Source organism: Hyperolius riggenbachi, chromosome 10, assembly GCF_040937935.1.
Source record: "Hyperolius riggenbachi isolate aHypRig1 chromosome 10, aHypRig1.pri, whole genome shotgun sequence".
Classification (NCBI taxonomy): Eukaryota; Metazoa; Chordata; class Amphibia; order Anura; family Hyperoliidae; genus Hyperolius; species Hyperolius riggenbachi.
This window is the reverse complement of record NC_090655.1, coordinates 11,692,006-11,710,371: the sequence shown is the minus strand read 5'-3', so window position 1 is coordinate 11,710,371 and position 18,366 is coordinate 11,692,006. Positions and strand designations below refer to the sequence as shown.

The window sequence follows — 18,366 nt, the reverse complement described above, 5'->3', positions numbered from 1 at the left end:
GATTAACAGTAATACACTCTCATGGCATACATATTTTAAAAGCTAAGTCCCTAGGGTAACTGTGTATTCTCTTTTCAATGCTGTCACTTTTGTTGTTTTTTTTTTACAAGTATTTATTTAGGGGTATAGAGTACATGAAAATAACAGTTTTATTGCTTTTCATTCAGTTTTCCGGTAAAAAAAATCACATGACTTATCCCTCAGTTGTCAAACAACACAAAATCTATTCTCTCACTTGTCACGGTTAAAATGATACCCTATATGCATAATCAGATAGCTTATTGGGCATACAGCACACTGTTTACCACAAGTACGCCTATCTACTCCCCTGAGCTTCAGATGAAGTTTTGTGGGGAGTAGATAAGCGTAGCAAGGGAGGTGAAGTGGTTAATGAGTCAATGGGAGCATTTTTTAACCACTTAATGACAAGCTAACTTATAAAAAAAAGTCCTGCTAGAGCCTCTTAATGGCTCCAGGATGTTTTCATAAGTCAGGCAGTGCTGCTGCCGATGTGCGCGCGCCTATGTGTGCGCTCCCGCTTGTGCATTCCCGTGCACGTGAAAATAGTGGGGGAAAAAAACACTATTGAAAAAATACACCTTCATTTCCAAATACTATATTGCCACCATACTTTGTACTAGGGACATAATTAAAATCTTGTGATAACCAGGACAAATAGGCAGATACAATGTGTGGGGTTTATGTACAGTAGCAGTGTTTATATTAAAACTATAGGGGATGAAATTGGAGAAATAGTGTATTTTTTCATTGTTCCTTGTTTTTCCCTTTAAAATGCATTGAAAATAAAGTAATTACTGAAAACAAATTTCAACCTCAAAAAGCCTAATTGGTGGTGAAAAAAAGCAAGATATAATTTCATTGTGATTAGTAGTGATTAAGCTATTGGCAAATGAAAGGGATGAGCACTGAAAGGTGAAAATCGCTCTTGTCCGTTAGGGTAAAAACCGCTTTGGGGTGAAGTGATTAAAAAGCGCTCAGAAAGCTCTGGTCAGAGAAGCTCCCAGAAAACACTCATAGTGTGTCTACAGCCAAAGTGTGTGTTCACATCCTAACTTATCAGGCTTAGAGGCTCGGGGGTCACTTTTGGGGGTTCCTTTTGAGGTTCTTTAGATCAGTTTTTCTTCTTCCCTTGTTGGTTTGTCCACGTTGAGTACACGGCAGACTCGATAGATGCTTCCTCCAGATCCTTGTTGTCCTCCTCCGCCTCACTGTCTGTACCCTCCTCAGTAGCATATGCACCACGCTAGACAGATTTCCCTGATTATTGTGATAAAAATCCCCAGCTAAGCGATGAGCAGATGACTAAAGACAGGTGGTCTTGGGGGAGATTACCCCGTAATTCTGAGATTTATGAAGAGATTATAGCCTAACGTTCTTTCATTCATGCTTTTGATTTGTCAAAGAACACCAATATTTAATATGCCTTCTGTTCCGTTTACTATGTTTTGTTTTGTTTTAGTCAATACTGGTATGTTATTTCTTTTTGTTATTCTAAATTTTTTTTATACAAAAGTACAAAAATTTGACCAAAAGTAGCTGGGATTGGGGATGAAACCTTGACACATTTCCGCTCTGCTGAGTTCTCTGTCCTGACAGGAATTATGTCTTTTCTCCATAGACATGACTCTGCTGTCCTCCCAGGCGGAGACGCTGGAGGAGACGCCATCTGCTGCGTCCACCACCGAGAACTCTGAGACCAGGATGCTGGAGAAGAGGGCGAAGGTCATCGAGGAGCTTCTCCAGACGGAGCGGGACTACCTGAGGGACCTGGAGACCTGTGTGGAGCACATCATGGTCCCCCTGCAGTCCACACCGGTGAGGCCACACCCTTGTGTTCTTACGATTACAGCAGAACCTTGGTTTGCGAGCATAAATGGTTCCGGAAACATGCTTGTAATCCAAAGCGCTCTTATATCAAAGCGATTTTCACCATAAGGATGAAATCCAAAAATATTTATAGAAAAATATTTAAGACAAAGTACTGTATAAAGTAAAAATGTAAAAACCACTTTCACTATAACTAAAGCCTCGTATGCACACCTGACTTAAGACAGCTGAGGTGGGCGATAGCGACCACCTCAGCCGACAATAAGGCCCGTCTACGGCACCTGACGACCCCCAACGCTCAACCCACAAGCGATCCGCTGGATGGATCTACTAAACCCCAGAAACGCCAATCTCCCATCTCTCATGGGACACCAATCTCATCAATTACCTCCCCACGTTCCCCCACCCCCCGGTCGATCCCATTGTTTGGTCCCCTCCCCCCCTGCACGCTGTGTGAGTCACACGTGCGCACTCGCGCACCACCCCACTCTTCCCCGCATGGCATCACTACGCATCGTCTGCTGCACAGCTGTGTGTGCAGCCCAGCAAGGTCGCCCAAGGGGATCAAGTCCTCATCCTCGACAGACAACATCAGTTAGGCATGTGTATGCATTCCAACAGAATCATTGCTGTTTCTTGATTCACACCAATCTTGATATTTTTGTGTGGCTTTAACCTTCCTGGCGGTTAATTTTTTTTTTCAAATGGTGAAAAAAAACGTTTTTTTAAATTTTTTTTTTTTGTTTCATGTAAAGCTACCAGAGTGGTAGCTACATGAAACACCACTAGAGGGCGCATGTGGCCCTCTAGTCTGATCGCCGCCGGCAACAATAGCAAACAGGGGAACACGTATATAACGCGTTCCCCTGTTTGGCTTCTCCTGTCGCCATGGCGACGATCGGCATGACGTCATGGACGTCAGCCGACGTCCTGACGTCAGGCGCACTCGATCCAGCCCATAGCGCTGCCCGGAACTCATTGGTCCGGGCAGCGCAGGGCTCTGGCGGGGGGGCCTCTTCTGCCACTGCGTGCGGGCGATCGCCGCAGAGCGGCGCCGATCAAGATGTGCGCGCAGCTAGCAAAGTGCTAGCTGCGCGCACAGCACTTTACATTGTGAAAATCGCCCCACCAGGGGCTGAGATATCTCCCTGTGCGGCATAGCCCGAGCTCAGCTCGGGCTTACCGCCAGGGAGGTTAAAGGATACCCGAAGTGACATCTTTCTCTGTCTGAAAGAATTAAATATCAGGTATGTAAGTGGCTGACTCATTCCAGACTCAGACAGGAAGTGACTACAGTGTCCCTCACTGATAAGAAATTCCAACTATAAAACACTTTCCTAGGTGAGAATGGCTTCTGAGAGCAAGAAAGAGATAAAAAGGGGAATTTCTTATCAGTGAGGGTCACACTGTAGTCACTTCCTGTCTGAGTCAGGACTGAGTCAGCCACTTGCATACCTGATAATTAACTCTTTCAGCCTGAGAAAGAAAAAAAGGAACACAGCATAGTTATTTGTGTGCTGGGCACTGTACATACACATGTCTATCTCATCATGTCACATGTCACTTCGGGTATCCTTTAAAGTGGACCTGAACTCAGAACTTCCTCTCTGCTCTAGAAGATAAGCAACAGCATAATAACCTTTGCAGAAAACACATTTCTTTGTTACAGCTAATCTAAATCCTGCAATAAATCGACACTGTCTACTACTTCCTGCTTTCATGGAAGCAGACATAGGATTAACGTCCAGTACTTTTAAACGAGCTTATCTGTCGTGGCAGTCAGCTGATACAGGTGAGAGATCAAATTACAATTTGTGATTAGACACAGATGAGGGGGAATAAGACAGACTGAACTCTCTAAATACATACAGGGTGCATTTTCTGTTTTCCTTCTGTCCTGTGCAAGAGTTCAGGTCCATTTTAACTAGGATCTTATGCAATGACCATTGCTTTGCCTACTTTGGAAGATATCACGCAAATGTGACATTGTACAGTCCCTACACTCAGATTAAGCACAATCCAGCAGCGTCATAGGGAGAAGAACCATTGGTCCAGCTGTGAACGTGACGCTGTATACGTCCCGTGCTTGTATATCAAGACTCTGCTTGCTGATCAAGTCACAATTTCATAAAAATGTTTGCTTTGTCTTGAAAAGCACTCTTACACAAAGTTACTTCAGTTACTATCCAAGTTACCATCCCAGGTTTTACTGTATACGTTTTTTATGTCCCTTTAGCTGTTCAGAAGCAGAAGCGGCTGTTATCCTATGACTTTATATAAATAGAAGCATTTTATTTTATTGTTTTATTTGGCAGATGCTGAACGTGGACTTTGATATATTGTTTGGAAACATCCACTCTGTGACCGACGTCACGAAAAAGTTGTTGGGCGCTTTGGAAAACTGCGACTCAGTGGGTGAGTACTTTGTAGGTTTGATATACCTCAGCCGACCAATCATAGGGAGTTGTGTGAGCTGCAGTAACAGTCCCGCCTCTATAAAAAACAAACAAAAAAAAACTATTATAGTACATTAAAAGTAAACCCGCAATTCTCAAAAGATGCGCAAATCATCCTATATAGTAGACGATGCACACCACAACCGCAGCCTGCAACACGAACGCTAGAGCCACGTAAAGCTTGCGCTCACGCACCACAATTGCGATCTACAACACAACGCCTACACGGGCGCACACCAAAGCCTGCATGCACACACCACCACTGCTGCAGTGCGTCCGTGCATAATGACATTCTTCGTTTAGTTATACGCAGCTTTGGCGGTGTCTGCAGGATCATTTATCAACTTGCCTCCAACATGTCTGGGGTTATTATTATTAAATAGTATTTATATAGCGCTGACATATTATGCATCGCTGTACAAAGTATATGGTCTTGTCACTAACTGTCCCTCAGAGGTGCTCACAATCTAATCCCTGCCATAGTCATATGTCTATGTATGTATGGTTTAGTGTATGTATCGTAGTCTAGGGATAATTTAGGGGGAAGCTAATTAACTTATCTGTATGTTTTTGGGGTTTGGGAGAAAACCGGACTGCCCGGAGGAAACCCACGCAGACACGGGGAGAACATACAAACTCCATGCAGATGGTGCCCAGGCTGGGATTCGAACCGGGGACCCAGCGGGTTCTGCTTTAACGTAGTAATAGTTATTTTTGTTTTTAGTTTAGGCCCGCACAGTGAGAACATAGAAATGTGAGATGAATGTGTCCGGTACTGCCGTACTGCATGACCTCCGCTGATCATGTGACCGGTATTAATGATGTCATCTTGTGTCGCCATTCAGGTGTGATATTCCTGGAGCAGCGGGCGGAGCTGGAGTTGGTGTATAAGGAGTACTGCCAGAATCACGAGGAGACCATCGCTTTGCTGGAGGCCTATGACAAGGACGACAGGTTCCAGAGACACCTGCAGGAGTGCATGGAGACTGTCAAGTAAGCTTATACCCCCATGCTGGAGGTCAGCCGTTTCATGGGCGGGGCTCTGCCATGGCACGCACTGGGGGCGGGGACTCTGCAGTGGTACACAATGTCAGTGGGCCTCTGCTGTGGCATGTACTGGGGGAGGAGTTCTGGCATTGCACACACTGGAGGCGGAGTTCTGCTGTCATTCTAGCGGTATTGGCATTGCTCAGTAGCTCTTGTGTTTTTGAACTGATTGTTCCGTTAAGATGGCCACACGCTGGTCGATTGCCACCCGATGTGGCAAAAAGATAGTTCTCCAATCTGAACCCAATCTAAGACAGATTTTTCTCTCACACAGGTCTGTTTTGGAAAATGGATCTAACCACTATTGGCCATCGATTTATCGCTGCTCCCATTTCTCTAGATTGATTTAGACTTTCTATCTGGAACAACTGATGATTGTAATCAATTTTGGCCTAAATTAATAAAAATTACGTAGAATCGCACATGTTGGGGCATAGACTTCTGGCAGATTCCATCAGAGTGATCAAATATGTTGGAATTGAATGGGAAAATCGACAAGTGTGTGGCTACCTTTACCCTGACAATGTTCAATCTTGGCAATAATTTGTTCCTTTCTTAGGCCTCGTTCACATCTAGCTAGCGCAGATGGCCGTTACGATCCGAACGCAACGTGTAGGATCGCATGCCATCTGTGCCGCTGCGCTGCTGATCCCATCCATTGACAGTGATGGGATCAGCTCTGCGTTTGTGGGCAAAATGCAGCCAGCAGTACGCAAGCGCTTCCCAGCGCATCGTACTGCTGCACAGCGCAGTAAATGGGAATGGCAGAAATGCAGTCTATGCCCTTCTGCCATTCCTGCGTTTCAGCACATCATACGCTCTTCCAAATGCGCACGGAAGCGCGTATGATGTGAACGAGGCCAAAGCCGTGCATTATAGAGCTGAATAGCTTAGTTTACAGACACTCTCCGTTCATTACTAGCAAGCCATAACCTATGTGTGTTTTCTTTACATTTTACTGATTTATAATTGTTTCTTTTATTTTCTTTTTTTCTCTCCCTCTTTGTATGGCTGAAAAGGACCCTGTACAAGGAATGGTGAGTACACACTCGTCTGTTTACTACCATATTATATATTTATATAGCACTGACATCTCCTCCTGCAGCACATTACAGAGTACATAGTCCTGTCACTGACAGTCCTCAGAGGAGCTCACACTCTAATCCTACCATAGTCATAGTGTAATGTCCTACCATATTATTATTATGTATTTATATAGCACTGACATCTTCTGCAGCACTGTACAGAGTACATAGTCATGTCACTGACTGTCCTCAGAGGAGCTCACAATCTAATCCTACCATAGTCATAGTCTAATGTCCTACCATATTATTACTATGTATTTATATAGCACTGACATCTCCTGCAGCACATTACAGAGTACATAGTCCTGTCACTGACTGTCCTCAGAGGAGCTCACAATCTAATCCTACCCTAGTCATAGTCTAATATCCTACCATATTATTATTATGTATTTATATAGCACTGACATCTTCTGCAGCACATTACAGAGTACATAGCCATATCACTGACTGTCCTCAGAGGAGCTCACAATCTAATCCTACCATAGTCATAGTGTAATGTCCTACCATATTATTATTATGTATTTATATAGCACTGACATCTTCTGCAGAACATTACAGAGTACATAGTCCTGTCACTGACTGTCCTCAGAGGAGCTCACAATCTAATCCTACCCTAGTCATAGTCTAATATCCTACCATATTATTATGTATTTATATAGCACTGACATCTTCTGCAGCACTGTACAGAGTACATAGTCATGTCACTGACTGTCCTCAGAGGAGCTCACACTCTAATCCTAGCATAGTCATAGTCTAATGTCCTACCATATTATTATTATGTATTTATATAGCACTGACATCTTCTGCAGCACTGTACAGAGTACATAGTCATGTCACTGACTGTCCTCAGAGGAGCTCACACTCTAATCCTAGCATAGTCATAGTCTAATGGCCTACCACAGGACCATTTTAATAAGTGCAAGCTGTTTGATTGCACTTTGAAAAAAATCATGCCACAGTGTCCTGCCACATTTTCTGTGTGATTGAGTACGGGAAAATCTCAAAGCAACCCCAACACTATGCAATTATCCCCGCTATTTAGCAATTACCCACTCGTAGAAATCCCCCCCCCCCCCCCGTCAAAGATCACAAATGCCAAACACACCACAATCGCGCCATACACCTGGCAGATCATGGCGTAATCGTGGTGGTGGAAATTGAAATTAACACGATTGCAGCACGACTGCGAATGCATTTCTAAGTGGAAGAGAGCCCCTACTAGTGTCCCCCAGACAGATGGCTGCCAGTGGTTACTTATAATGGGCTTTAACCAATTAGCAGCTTCAAAGGGATTATCTCATTTGAGGTCAGAAGCAGCGCACTTATCTCTGTCTGCAGTACTCCTGCTGTAAATTCTTGGAATGCTTTGATGTCTCTGTACTAGTACAGGATATTGAAACTAAAAGCAGAAGCCCCCTGTGACTGTCTCACACTGCCCCCTGGTGACAAGTGGCCATAATTATGCATTTAGGCAGTACTAATTAGTAGGGAAATGTAACAAATAAAGTGCTAAAATTGGCCTGGAGCACTTGCCAGCCTTTAAATAATTTGGCTGCTAAATGAATGCAGTAAACCACCTATAGAATTGTATTCAGCTTTTTGTGTTATTGTAGCAATCTATACATTGTGACAAGGGTGGCCGTCTGTCTCCTTTCACAGGGGCCGCACTAACTACATCAACCTGGGCTCGTTCCTCATCAAGCCGGTACAGAGGATCATGCGTTACCCGCTACTTCTCATGGAGCTGGTGAGCGCCACGCCCGATTCCCACCCAGACAAGAGCCCTATCAAGGAAGCCGTGAGGGCCGTGAAAGAGCTCAACGTCAATATCAACGAGTACAAGAGGAGGAAGGACCTAGGTGAGCTACACTAGATGGCGCTCATGATCCCTGTGCTAATGTTTAGATTACCTAGAGCACCTGCCTGCTTATTCCATCCAGCCTCTAAGTAGGGCCACATACACACATCAGACCATAGTCTTTTGAAAATGAAAGATCACAGACCAATCTTACCACCCTTCCTGTAGTATAAGAGCCATACTCTACACAGTCTATTCTATGGAGCTGAACTCCACATCAGGAAAAAATCTTTGCAAGATGCTGAACACACAGATTCTGTACAGACACAAAAGATCAGTATCTGCAAAAGATCTGTTCCTGCCAGAAATCCATTCCTGCAAATTGCAATGATAGTCTATGAGATCTGCAGATCATCATACACACATGATTTAACTGACATTCATCTGCAGATCAGATCCACCAGGATGGATTTTCAGATCTGCGGATGATTGCTTGATCTGCAGATGAATGTCAGTTAAATCATGTGTGTATGATGATCTGCAGACCTCATAGACTATCATTGCAATTTGCAGGAATGGATTTTTGGCAGGAACAGATCTTTTGCAGATACAGATCTTTTGTGTCTGTACAGCATCTGTGTGTGCAGCATCTTGCAAAGATTTCTGTCTGATGTGGAGTTCAGCTCCATAGAAAAGACTGTGTAGAGTATGGCTCTCATACTATATGGGAGGAGGTAAACTTGGTCTGTGATCTTTCATTTTCAAAAGACTATGGTCTGATGTGTGTATGTGGCCTAGGTCTTGTGATGAGAGCTTATTGCTTCACCTGCCCAGGAATTACCTACAGATATAACAAACAAACACACTACCAGTATATGCCGTTCAACCACCTGATATTTATTATAGATCAAAAAGTTTTTTCAACCCTGAGGGCCCATTCACACTTGTGTGTTTTCAGAGCGATTTCAGCTTTGCTGAAAATCGCTAGCGATTTGAAAAACGTGTGCACAATGAAAGTGTATGGAAGTGTTCTCATCTAAGCGTTTAGCGTTTTGCTGAAACGCAAAAGCGTTGCATGCAGCGTTTTCTGAGCGATTCTGGAGCGATTAGCGTTTCAATAAAAGTATTTGAATTGAACTAGAAAACGCCAAACGCTAATCGCTGCAAAAACGCTCTCCATACAGTGAAAAAACGCCAGAAAAACGCTCAGCGTTTTGCGTTAGCGTTTAGCGATTTCTAGTGTGAATGGGCCCTGATTAATCGTAGTTGGGTCTTGGGGGGGGCACATTTTTTATTGCTGTTGACCACTGTGATGTTAGCGCGGGGGTGATGCGGACACGTTTGACAAGGCAATTAGCATATTAGATGCTTTAATCTTTTGGCATTGTAGGTGTCCGTGCCCGCCTCCCCCCACGTGCAGGAATGACATGATTAACTGTTTATATTCTGGTCTGTGCACGGTCCCCTGAGACCTTCTGTTTGAGACATTGTGGGGTAACACCCCGTTTAATGAGAAATTGTGCATAATAATGGTGTGCTATATACATAACCTTTTCACAGACCCAACTACGATTAACCAGCTGAGCGGTCTGGACGAGCTGAGCTCGTCCAACACCGCCAGCGGCTGCCGCTCAGGCCCTGCTGGGCCGATTTTAATGAAATAAAAAGCAGCACACGCAGCCGGCACTTTGCCAGCCGCGTGTGCTGCCTGATCGCCGCCGCTCTGCGGCGATTCGTAGCGAGCAGCGGCGAAAGAGGGTCCCCCCAGCCGCCTGAGCCCAGCGTAGCCGGAACAAAAAGTTCCGGCCAGCGCTAAGGGCTGGATCGGAGGCGGCTGACGTCAGGACGTCGGCTGACGTCGATGACGTCACTCCGCTCGTCGCTATGGCGACGATCTAAGCAAAACAAGGAAGGCTGCTCATTGCGGCCTTCCTTGTTTATTCTGGGCGCCGGAGGCGATCGGAAGATCGCCTCCGGAGCGCCCTCTAGTGGGCTTTCATGCAGCCAACTTTCAGTTGGCTGCATGAAATAGTTTTTTTTTTATTTAAAAAAAACCCTCCCGCAGCCACCCTGGCGATTTAATCAGAACGCCAGGGTGGTTAATCAGGGTTGAAAAAACTTTTTGATCTATAATAAATATCAGGTGGTTGAACGGCATATACTGGTAGTGTGTTTGTTTGTTATTTCTGTTTTTTGACCAGTGCATGTACCCACTTGTTTTGCACACATTAGCATGTACACTTGGTGTAGTAGGTTTTTGTATTACCTACAGATAGACTGACACAGTGGGTGGGGGAGGGAATTATACCATCTAGACTCATTCTGGGAACACACGTTACGTTTTTTTCATTAGATAGATGCGTTCGATTGATAAATTCCGTCATGTCCGATATTCCTTTCAATCATTTTACCGCTTAATTCTGCATAGAAGTGAATGGAAAAAGATCAGAAAAATTAGCGGAAGAGAAGTGAATTGAGCGGAAAAAAAAACAATTGATCGGTGAAACGAACTGGGAAAAAGTATTGTGTGTTGCCAGCATAAAACTGCTGGCTGGGGGAGGGAATTATACCAGATAGACTGACACAGCAGCTAGGGGGAAGATAGTGGTCAGACTGACACACAGCTGGGTGTGGGAGGAAATTATATCACATGGACTGACACACAGCAGGATGGGGGAGGAATTATACCACACAGTAAAAGTCTGAAGAAAAGGGGAGCCTCTAGCACTTTTCCAGACACTCCTATAGCAGCTATATGCAGTAGTTTAAAAAAACAAACACAAAAAAAACCTGTAATCTTTTTTGAAAGCTGGGGGGGAGGGAGAGGGGGTGTTTAAATAATGCTATTTTGTCTTTTAAAGAATTGTTTAATGAGCACAATATTTACCTTGTGTAGAGGGGGATGGGGGTTGGCGGAGTAGAACCGGATGTTCTATTGATTTCGGAAATGTCCACACGCTCATGTAGGAATTTATTCGGTCATGTATTGCAGTGGTGAAGTACCGCAAAGGGGATGAAGACAGCTTAATGGACAAGATCTACAAGCTGAACATCCACTCCATCATCAAGAAATCCAACCGGGTCAGCAGCCACCTAAAGCATCTGACGGGACTGGCGCCCCAGGTGAGGCCGGCGTGTTGTGATGTCATGTCACAGGCAGTGCTGAACTAGTCAGCACTAGATCAACTCTGTACTTCTCTTGTTTTATTTACTTATTTTTTCTATGGATTTAGTAGACCTCTAAAGTGAACCCGAGGTGGGAGGGATATGGAGGCTGGTATATTTATTTCCTTTTAAGCAATACCGGTTGCCTGGCGGTCCTTCTGCTGATCCTCTGCCTCTAATACTTTTAGCCATAGATGCAAATATTTCCTAGTTCATGCAAATTTATGTACATATTTATGCAAATATATGCAGCTTGAAACTGAACCAATCAATTTAAACCTGGGTGGGACTTGATTGGTTCATTCTCAAGCTGCATATATTTGCATAAAAATGTACATAATCCTGCATGAACTCGGAAATATTTGCATCTCATCGATCATCCCTAGTTGTAACCATGCTGCACGTTGCACAGTAGATATAGCAATGATTGCATAGTGCAATCATTGAAAAGTGAAAAAAACCTAGACAACACCAACTGCCTTTACCTTAAACAAGACACTCTAATAATGTGGCAGTTGCTTCTTGTTTGGCAATTGGAAATGGGCATCATTTCCCACACTGCCATGAAGAGTTCACAGACAGGAAACTGTCAGGACCATGGTCCTGACATCACACTGTGGGAGGGGTTTCACTATAATATCAGCCATGCAGAGCCCCCAGATGATCTGTTTGAGAAAAGGCAAAGATTTCTCATGGGAAAGGGAGTATCAGCTACTGACTGGGTTAAAGTTGAATCCTGGGTTAAATTTCCTCTTTAAAAAAACTACTGTAGGGGGAAAATGAGTTGAACTTACCCGGGGCTTCTAATGGTCCCCCGCAGACATCCTGTGTTGGCGCAGCCACTCCCCGATGCTCCGGCCCCGCCTCCAGTTCAATTCTGGAATTTCTGAATTTCCGCCCCCTCGCTCCCGCTGACGTCACCAGGAATGTACTGTGCAAACGCAGCGAAGATGCTCACCTAAGTAGAGGCAAAGCTCTGGATACTTCCTGATCCTCGGTCTGTCCCGTCTTTCCATTGATGTCTCCCATTGAAGTTGTTTGACCTGCTAGGTTGAATATCTCTTCGGCATTCCTCGGGCAGCCGTCTGAAGTACTCGCTTCCCTGAGTTGAGTGCATCCATACTGCTTACAGTTGAGTCCAGGCTCGCGCATGCGCAGTACAGATGCACTCCTATTCCGAATTACTTAGACCGTGAGTATGTCTGAAAGCTGCCTGAGGAGAACCGAAGACTCAGCTGGTTGGATAACTTTGGAAGGTGCTGGAACAACGGGACGCTGAGAGGAACAGGAAGGCTGTATGGTATCCCCACTGCAGATATTTGATTGGTTGGTAAGGCTTCCTGCTCTGTACAGGAAGTCTCTATGGTACCCTCACTGCGGGAATCTGATTGGTTGGCAAGGCTTCCTGCTCTGTACAGGAAGTCTCTATGGTACCCTCACTGCGGGGATCTGATTGGTTGGCAAGGCTTCCTGCTCTGTACAGGAAGTCTCTATGGTACCCTCATTGCGGGGATCTGATTGGTTGGCAAGGCTTCCTGCTCTGTACAGGAAGTCTCTATGGTACCCTCACTGCGGGGATCTGATTGGTTGGCAAGGCTTCCTGCTCTGTACAGGAAGTCTCTATGGTACCCTCACTGCGGGGATCTGATTGGTTGGCAAGGCTTCCTGCTCTGTACAGGAAGTCTCTATGGTACCCTCACTGTGGGGATCTGATTGGTTGGCAAGGCTTCCTGCTCTGTACAGGAAGTCTCTATGGTACCCTCACTGCGGGGATCTGATGGGTTGGCAAGGCTTCCTGCTCTGTACAGGAAGTCTCTATGGTACCCTCACTGCAGATATCTGATTGGTTGGCAAGGCTTCCTGCTCTCTACACATCAGGGCAGTTCACCTTTGCTGTCAAACAACCGCTGAACATTACAAGAACATCCAGCGAGTCCGGCGTACAGCGCAAATACCGCTAACAAAGATGTATTTTCTTTCCACTGATAACAGATCAAAGACGAGGCCTTTGAAGAGACTGAGAAGAACTTCAGACTGCAGGAGAGACTCATCAAGTCCTTTATTCGGGACCTGTCCGTGTATCTGCAGCACATCAGAGTGAGTCCGGCCGTAGCAGCAGCCTATCGGATGTCACTGATATTGTCCTGTCACATGCTGGCCACACCACAATGCTAGCCACTCATACCACTAAAAATTCATAAGCAAAGTATGTCATTTTTATAATTAAAACCACACTGGCCCTCTGTATCATCACTGATTTGTCTTCATATTAACATTTGAAATTAAATATATCAATGTAAACGATGGGAATAAAGTTTGGAGCCAGTTAAACACATTTTTTTAGTACAGAAATACATGTATTTAGATAAATCTGTACAAGTCCTTAAAGAGAACCCGAGGTGGGATTTAATTATGTTAGTGGGGCACAGAGGCTGGTTGTGCACACTATCACCAGCCTCTGTTGCCCCATGGTGTGCCTCCAGGACCCCCCTGCGCGCCGCTATACCCCCCGCAGTGATTGGAGGGAAGTGACGTGGGCGGGTAGCGCCGATGCGGAGGAGGCGGGGGAGCGGCGCTGACAGACAGCGCATATGTAAACATTGAGCTAGTGACACGCTGTGTGTCGCCAGCACGGCGGAGGAGACAGCAGATCGCAGGAGGGTCCTGGGGGCACACCATGGGGCAACAGAGGCTGGTGATAGTGTGCACAACCAGCCTCTGTGCCCCACTAATATAATTAAATCCCACCTCGGGTTCTATTTAAAGAGGGACTGATGAGGAAAGAGGGACAGAAGGATTTGGTTCTCAAAGAGGGACTGTCCCTCCGAAAAGGGGACAGTTGGGAGCTGGTGGGGGGTGCAGCAGACAGTGCTGGCTCCGTTCCGCTCTCCAGCAGCATTCCCATGCCGTGTTTTCCTTGTGTGTTACAGGAATCCGCCTGTGTGAAAGTCCTGGCTGCCATGAGTATGTGGGATTTGTACGCAAACAAAGGAACCAGTGACCTGGAGAAGTTTGAGAAGGCCCATCGCCACATCAGCGAGAAGCTCTTCACCGACTTTGTGAGTGCTCATTACCCCGTGCGGGAGGGGGGGGGGGGGGGACGCTGTATCTGGGCTCCTGTATACACAGTGTTCTGCAGCCTTCTGTATACACACAGTGCTCTCCTGCCTTCTCCTGTATACACACAGTGTTCTGCAGCCTTCTGTATACACACCATGTTCTGCAGCCTGCTATGGTCACCTGTCTTCACAATAATGACACACGCTTTTATCTCTCTCTCTCTCTCACACTCGGGCCACATACACTCCTGCCCCCTTTTACTCTTTCTCCAAGTCTGTACACACACGAGATAAAAGGCAGCACACAAAACTCTGCTCTTCCTCTTCAGCAAGTCAGCACCGCTTCAGTAAGGAGTTCTTAGGCAATATTCCCTAACACTGCTACTGCCTATAGAGCCCCCCCTAGTGGCTGCAGCTCTGGCCTAACACTGCGACTGCCTATAGAGCGCCCCCTAGTGGCTGCAGCTCTGGCCTAACACTGCTACTGCCTATAGAGCTCCCCCTAGTGGCTGCAGCTCTGGCCTAACACTGCTACTGCCTATAGAGCCCCCCCTAGTGGCTGCAGCTCTGGCCTAACACTGCGACTGCCTATAGAGCGCCCCCTAGTGGCTGCAGCTCTGGCCTAACACTGCTACTGCCTATAGAGCTCCCCCTAGTGGCTGCAGCTCTGGCCTAACACTGCTACTGTCTATGGAGAGCCCCCTAGTGGCTGCAGCTCTGGCCTAACACTGCTACTGCCTATAGAGCACCCCCTAGTGGCTGCAGCTCTGGCCTAACACTGCTACTGCCTATAGAGCGCCCCCTAGTGGCTGCAGCTCTGGCCTAACACTGCTATTACCTATAGAGCGCCCCCCTAGTGGCTGCAGCTCTGGCCTAACACTGCTATTGCCTATAGAGCGCCCCCCTAGTGGCTGCAGCTCCGGCTTACACTGCTACTGCCTATAGAGCGTCCCCTAGTGGCTGCAGCTCTGGCCTAACACTGCTACTGCCTATATAACGCCCCCTAGTGGCTGCAGCTCTGGCCTAACACTGCTACTGCCTATAGAAATCCCCCTAGTGGCTGCAGCTCTGGCCTAACACTGCTACTGCCTATAGAGCGCCCCCTAGTGGCTGCAGCTCTGGCCTAACACTGCTACTGCCTATAGAGCGCCCCCTAGTGGCTGCAGCTCTGGCCTAGCACTGCTACTGCCTATAGAGCGCCCCCTAGTGGCTGCAGCTCTGGCCTAAAACTGCTACTGCCTATAGAGCTCCCCCTAGTGGCTGCAGCTCTGGCCTAACACTGCTACTGCCTATAGAGAGCCTCCTAGTGGCTGCAGCTCTGGCCTAACACTACTACTGCCTATAGAGCGCCCCCTAGTGGCTGCAGCTCTGGCCTAACACTGCTACTGCCTATAGAGCGCCCCCTAGTGGCTGCAGCTCTGGCCTAACACTGCTACTGCCTATAGAGCGCCCCCTAGTGGCTGCAGCTCTGGCCTAGCACTGCTACTGCCTATAGAGCGCCCCCTAGTGGCTGCAGCTCTGGCCTAACACTGCTACTGCCTATAGAGCTCCCCCTAGTGGCTGCAGCTCTGGCCTAACACTGCTACTGCCTATAGAGAGCCTCCTAGTGGCTGCAGCTCTGGCCTAACACTACTACTGCCTATAGAGCGCCCCCTAGTGGCTGCAGCTCTGGCCTAACACTGCTACTGCCTATAGAGCGCCCCCTAGTGGCTGCAGCTCTGGCCTAACACTGCGGCTGCCTATAGAGCGCCCCCCTAGTGGCTGCAGCTCTGGTGCTTTGAGTCCGCCAGGAGAAAAGCGCGATATAAATGTTATTTGTCTTGACTACATAATGTAGATTTGGTAAGGTAAGACAAAAAAATATTGTACCATTAGACGCGAGAAAAGCACAGTAAGGGCTCATTTCCACTAGGAGCCACGGCCGTTTCAGATTGGGCCGTGGCTCCCGTATTCCTGCGTAGCTGCAGCCCGAATCGCCAAGCGGTGCCATGCACCCCCCTCTATACGCAGCTATAGGGATTCAGCCGTGTGCTGTATAAATCTGCAGCATGCCGTACACATTGCGTACAGCGCAGTGTGGACAGCCGGGAAGCCACTAGATGGCAGGGAAGCTCTGCAGATGTGGTGTGGATTCAGGCATAGTGGAAATAGACCCCAACGCTTTTATGATAATAATTCCTATGTGTATAGCGATTTTTTTTTTCCCTGTCATTCTCAAAGTGTTTGCGAGGCTGCCACAAGGGCGCGCCCTATAGGCCGTAGCATTGTTATGGTGCCCATAAAAACGTTCAATTTTCCCGTTTATTCGACCAAAATGATCGAATCGAAAGAAAGTTTGAGGCTGGATCTCACCCTTTTGTGAGCGCTTGTGATTGCTAAGCGCTTTTTCCCATTCACTCTCATGGTAACAATCACATAAAATATTTTTTTTTTTTTTTTTTACTGTGATTTTAATGAAAGTTAATGGGAAAAGGCGCCTGGCAAGCGCTCAGCAAACACAAGCGCTCCCAAAAGTGCTTAGGCCTCATTCACATTGCGTTCCGATCACTTTAGCGTTCGTGTTAGATGTTTCTTGAAGTCAATTTTTTTCCCTTTCTGGCGATTTCTGTTCGTTGGACGTTTTTGGTAAGCGTTTTTTGCAGAGTGATTCAGTTTTTTCACTTCCTGACGTTAGTCAGAAAGTTAATTCTTTCATCCGGAAAAGAATAAATACAATGTATTTATTCTTAAAAACGCAAACGCAATCGCTGCACAAAGTGATTTTGTGAGCGTTTTGCGCTTTTCCTATACCTTTCATTGTAGCAAAATCGCCCCGAAAAATGGTCCATGCAACGCTTTTCTGAGCGAAAAGCAGACGTATCGCCCTAGTCTGAACTAGCGCATAGGATAGCATGGTGTAAGCGAATTCAGGGCGATTTTGAAAAATCGCAGGCGCTTAAAAAAAAAAAAAAAACTCCTCCAGTGTGAGCGAGCCTTTTATAGTGTGGGTCCAGCCTAAAATTATATTTTTTTTCGATTAAGAAAAGAAGAATCAATTATCTCGTTTTTTTTCAATAAAATCCGATCGGACATGTTGGAAAAATCTTTATTTCGATCTAACGGAATAAATAAATAAAAATTATCTAATTGAAAAAATATGAAAAAATTGTACCATGCATGGGCACCATAAGGGAGACTGGCCCAATAACTCCTTACTGAATAGGCTCACTGAATTCAGAAGACCCGAGATTTGAACCCAGGTCTCCTGTGTCTTTAACCATTACACTATCCAGTTACTGTTTCGTGTACTTTATGACTGGACTTTATGATACCTGTGAGTTGACCTTTAGTCCCAGTGCACAGGTAATACCTTATATGGTTAGTGCGTGTAATCGCTCCTGTGTACAGTCCGGTGACTATTCCCGGGTGTGTCAGACACTGGAAATACAGCTGAACAAGAAAGTAAAAGGGGTTTTATTCTGCTTACAAAAACATGTTGAGGGGAAAGGGCCATAACATAGTTTTATGCTTTGGTGGGTTTTAACCACTTAAAGACAACTGGACGAATATATTTGCCCAGTGTAATTGTGGAGAGTGCACCACCAGTTTGTTACTAAATGAGGCACATGTGGTATCCTTTTAACTTAAAGTAGATAAAAAATGTTTAATATGACTACTAAAGTGGCAATTTATTTTATAAACTTTCTTTTATCGATGTTATGCTATGAGTACAAGTACCACATGCGCAGGGTGTTAGAACAGCTGCTCATTGCCCCCTGGTGGTCTGAAGTGGCGTTACAGCTTTTTATTTTCTACTTTTAGGCCTTGTCCACATCTAAAATGGCAATCGCTGACAGAAGCGATTTGTGATTTTGTGCGCGATTTCACCACATCCCCCCCCCCCCCCCCCCCCCGGCGCTCCACTGCGC

The 18,366-nt window shown here is 46.1% G+C and overlaps 1 protein-coding gene across 3 annotated transcripts in view; it reads left to right on the top strand.

The window, feature by feature from the left end:
* DNMBP (dynamin binding protein) overlaps nucleotides 1-18,366 on the top strand; it is a 171,705-nt gene that overhangs the window by 122,302 nt on the left and 31,037 nt on the right. For all 3 annotated transcript variants that reach the window (XM_068255538.1, XM_068255539.1, XM_068255540.1), the window contains 8 exons: nucleotides 1,640-1,836; nucleotides 4,164-4,263; nucleotides 5,150-5,297; nucleotides 6,371-6,388; nucleotides 8,096-8,295; nucleotides 11,227-11,357; nucleotides 13,392-13,496; nucleotides 14,330-14,458. In XM_068255538.1, the coding sequence (XP_068111639.1) occupies nucleotides 1,640-1,836; nucleotides 4,164-4,263; nucleotides 5,150-5,297; nucleotides 6,371-6,388; nucleotides 8,096-8,295; nucleotides 11,227-11,357; nucleotides 13,392-13,496; nucleotides 14,330-14,458 (1,028 nt within the window). The remainder of the gene's footprint in view (nucleotides 1-1,639; nucleotides 1,837-4,163; nucleotides 4,264-5,149; nucleotides 5,298-6,370; nucleotides 6,389-8,095; nucleotides 8,296-11,226; nucleotides 11,358-13,391; nucleotides 13,497-14,329; nucleotides 14,459-18,366) is intronic.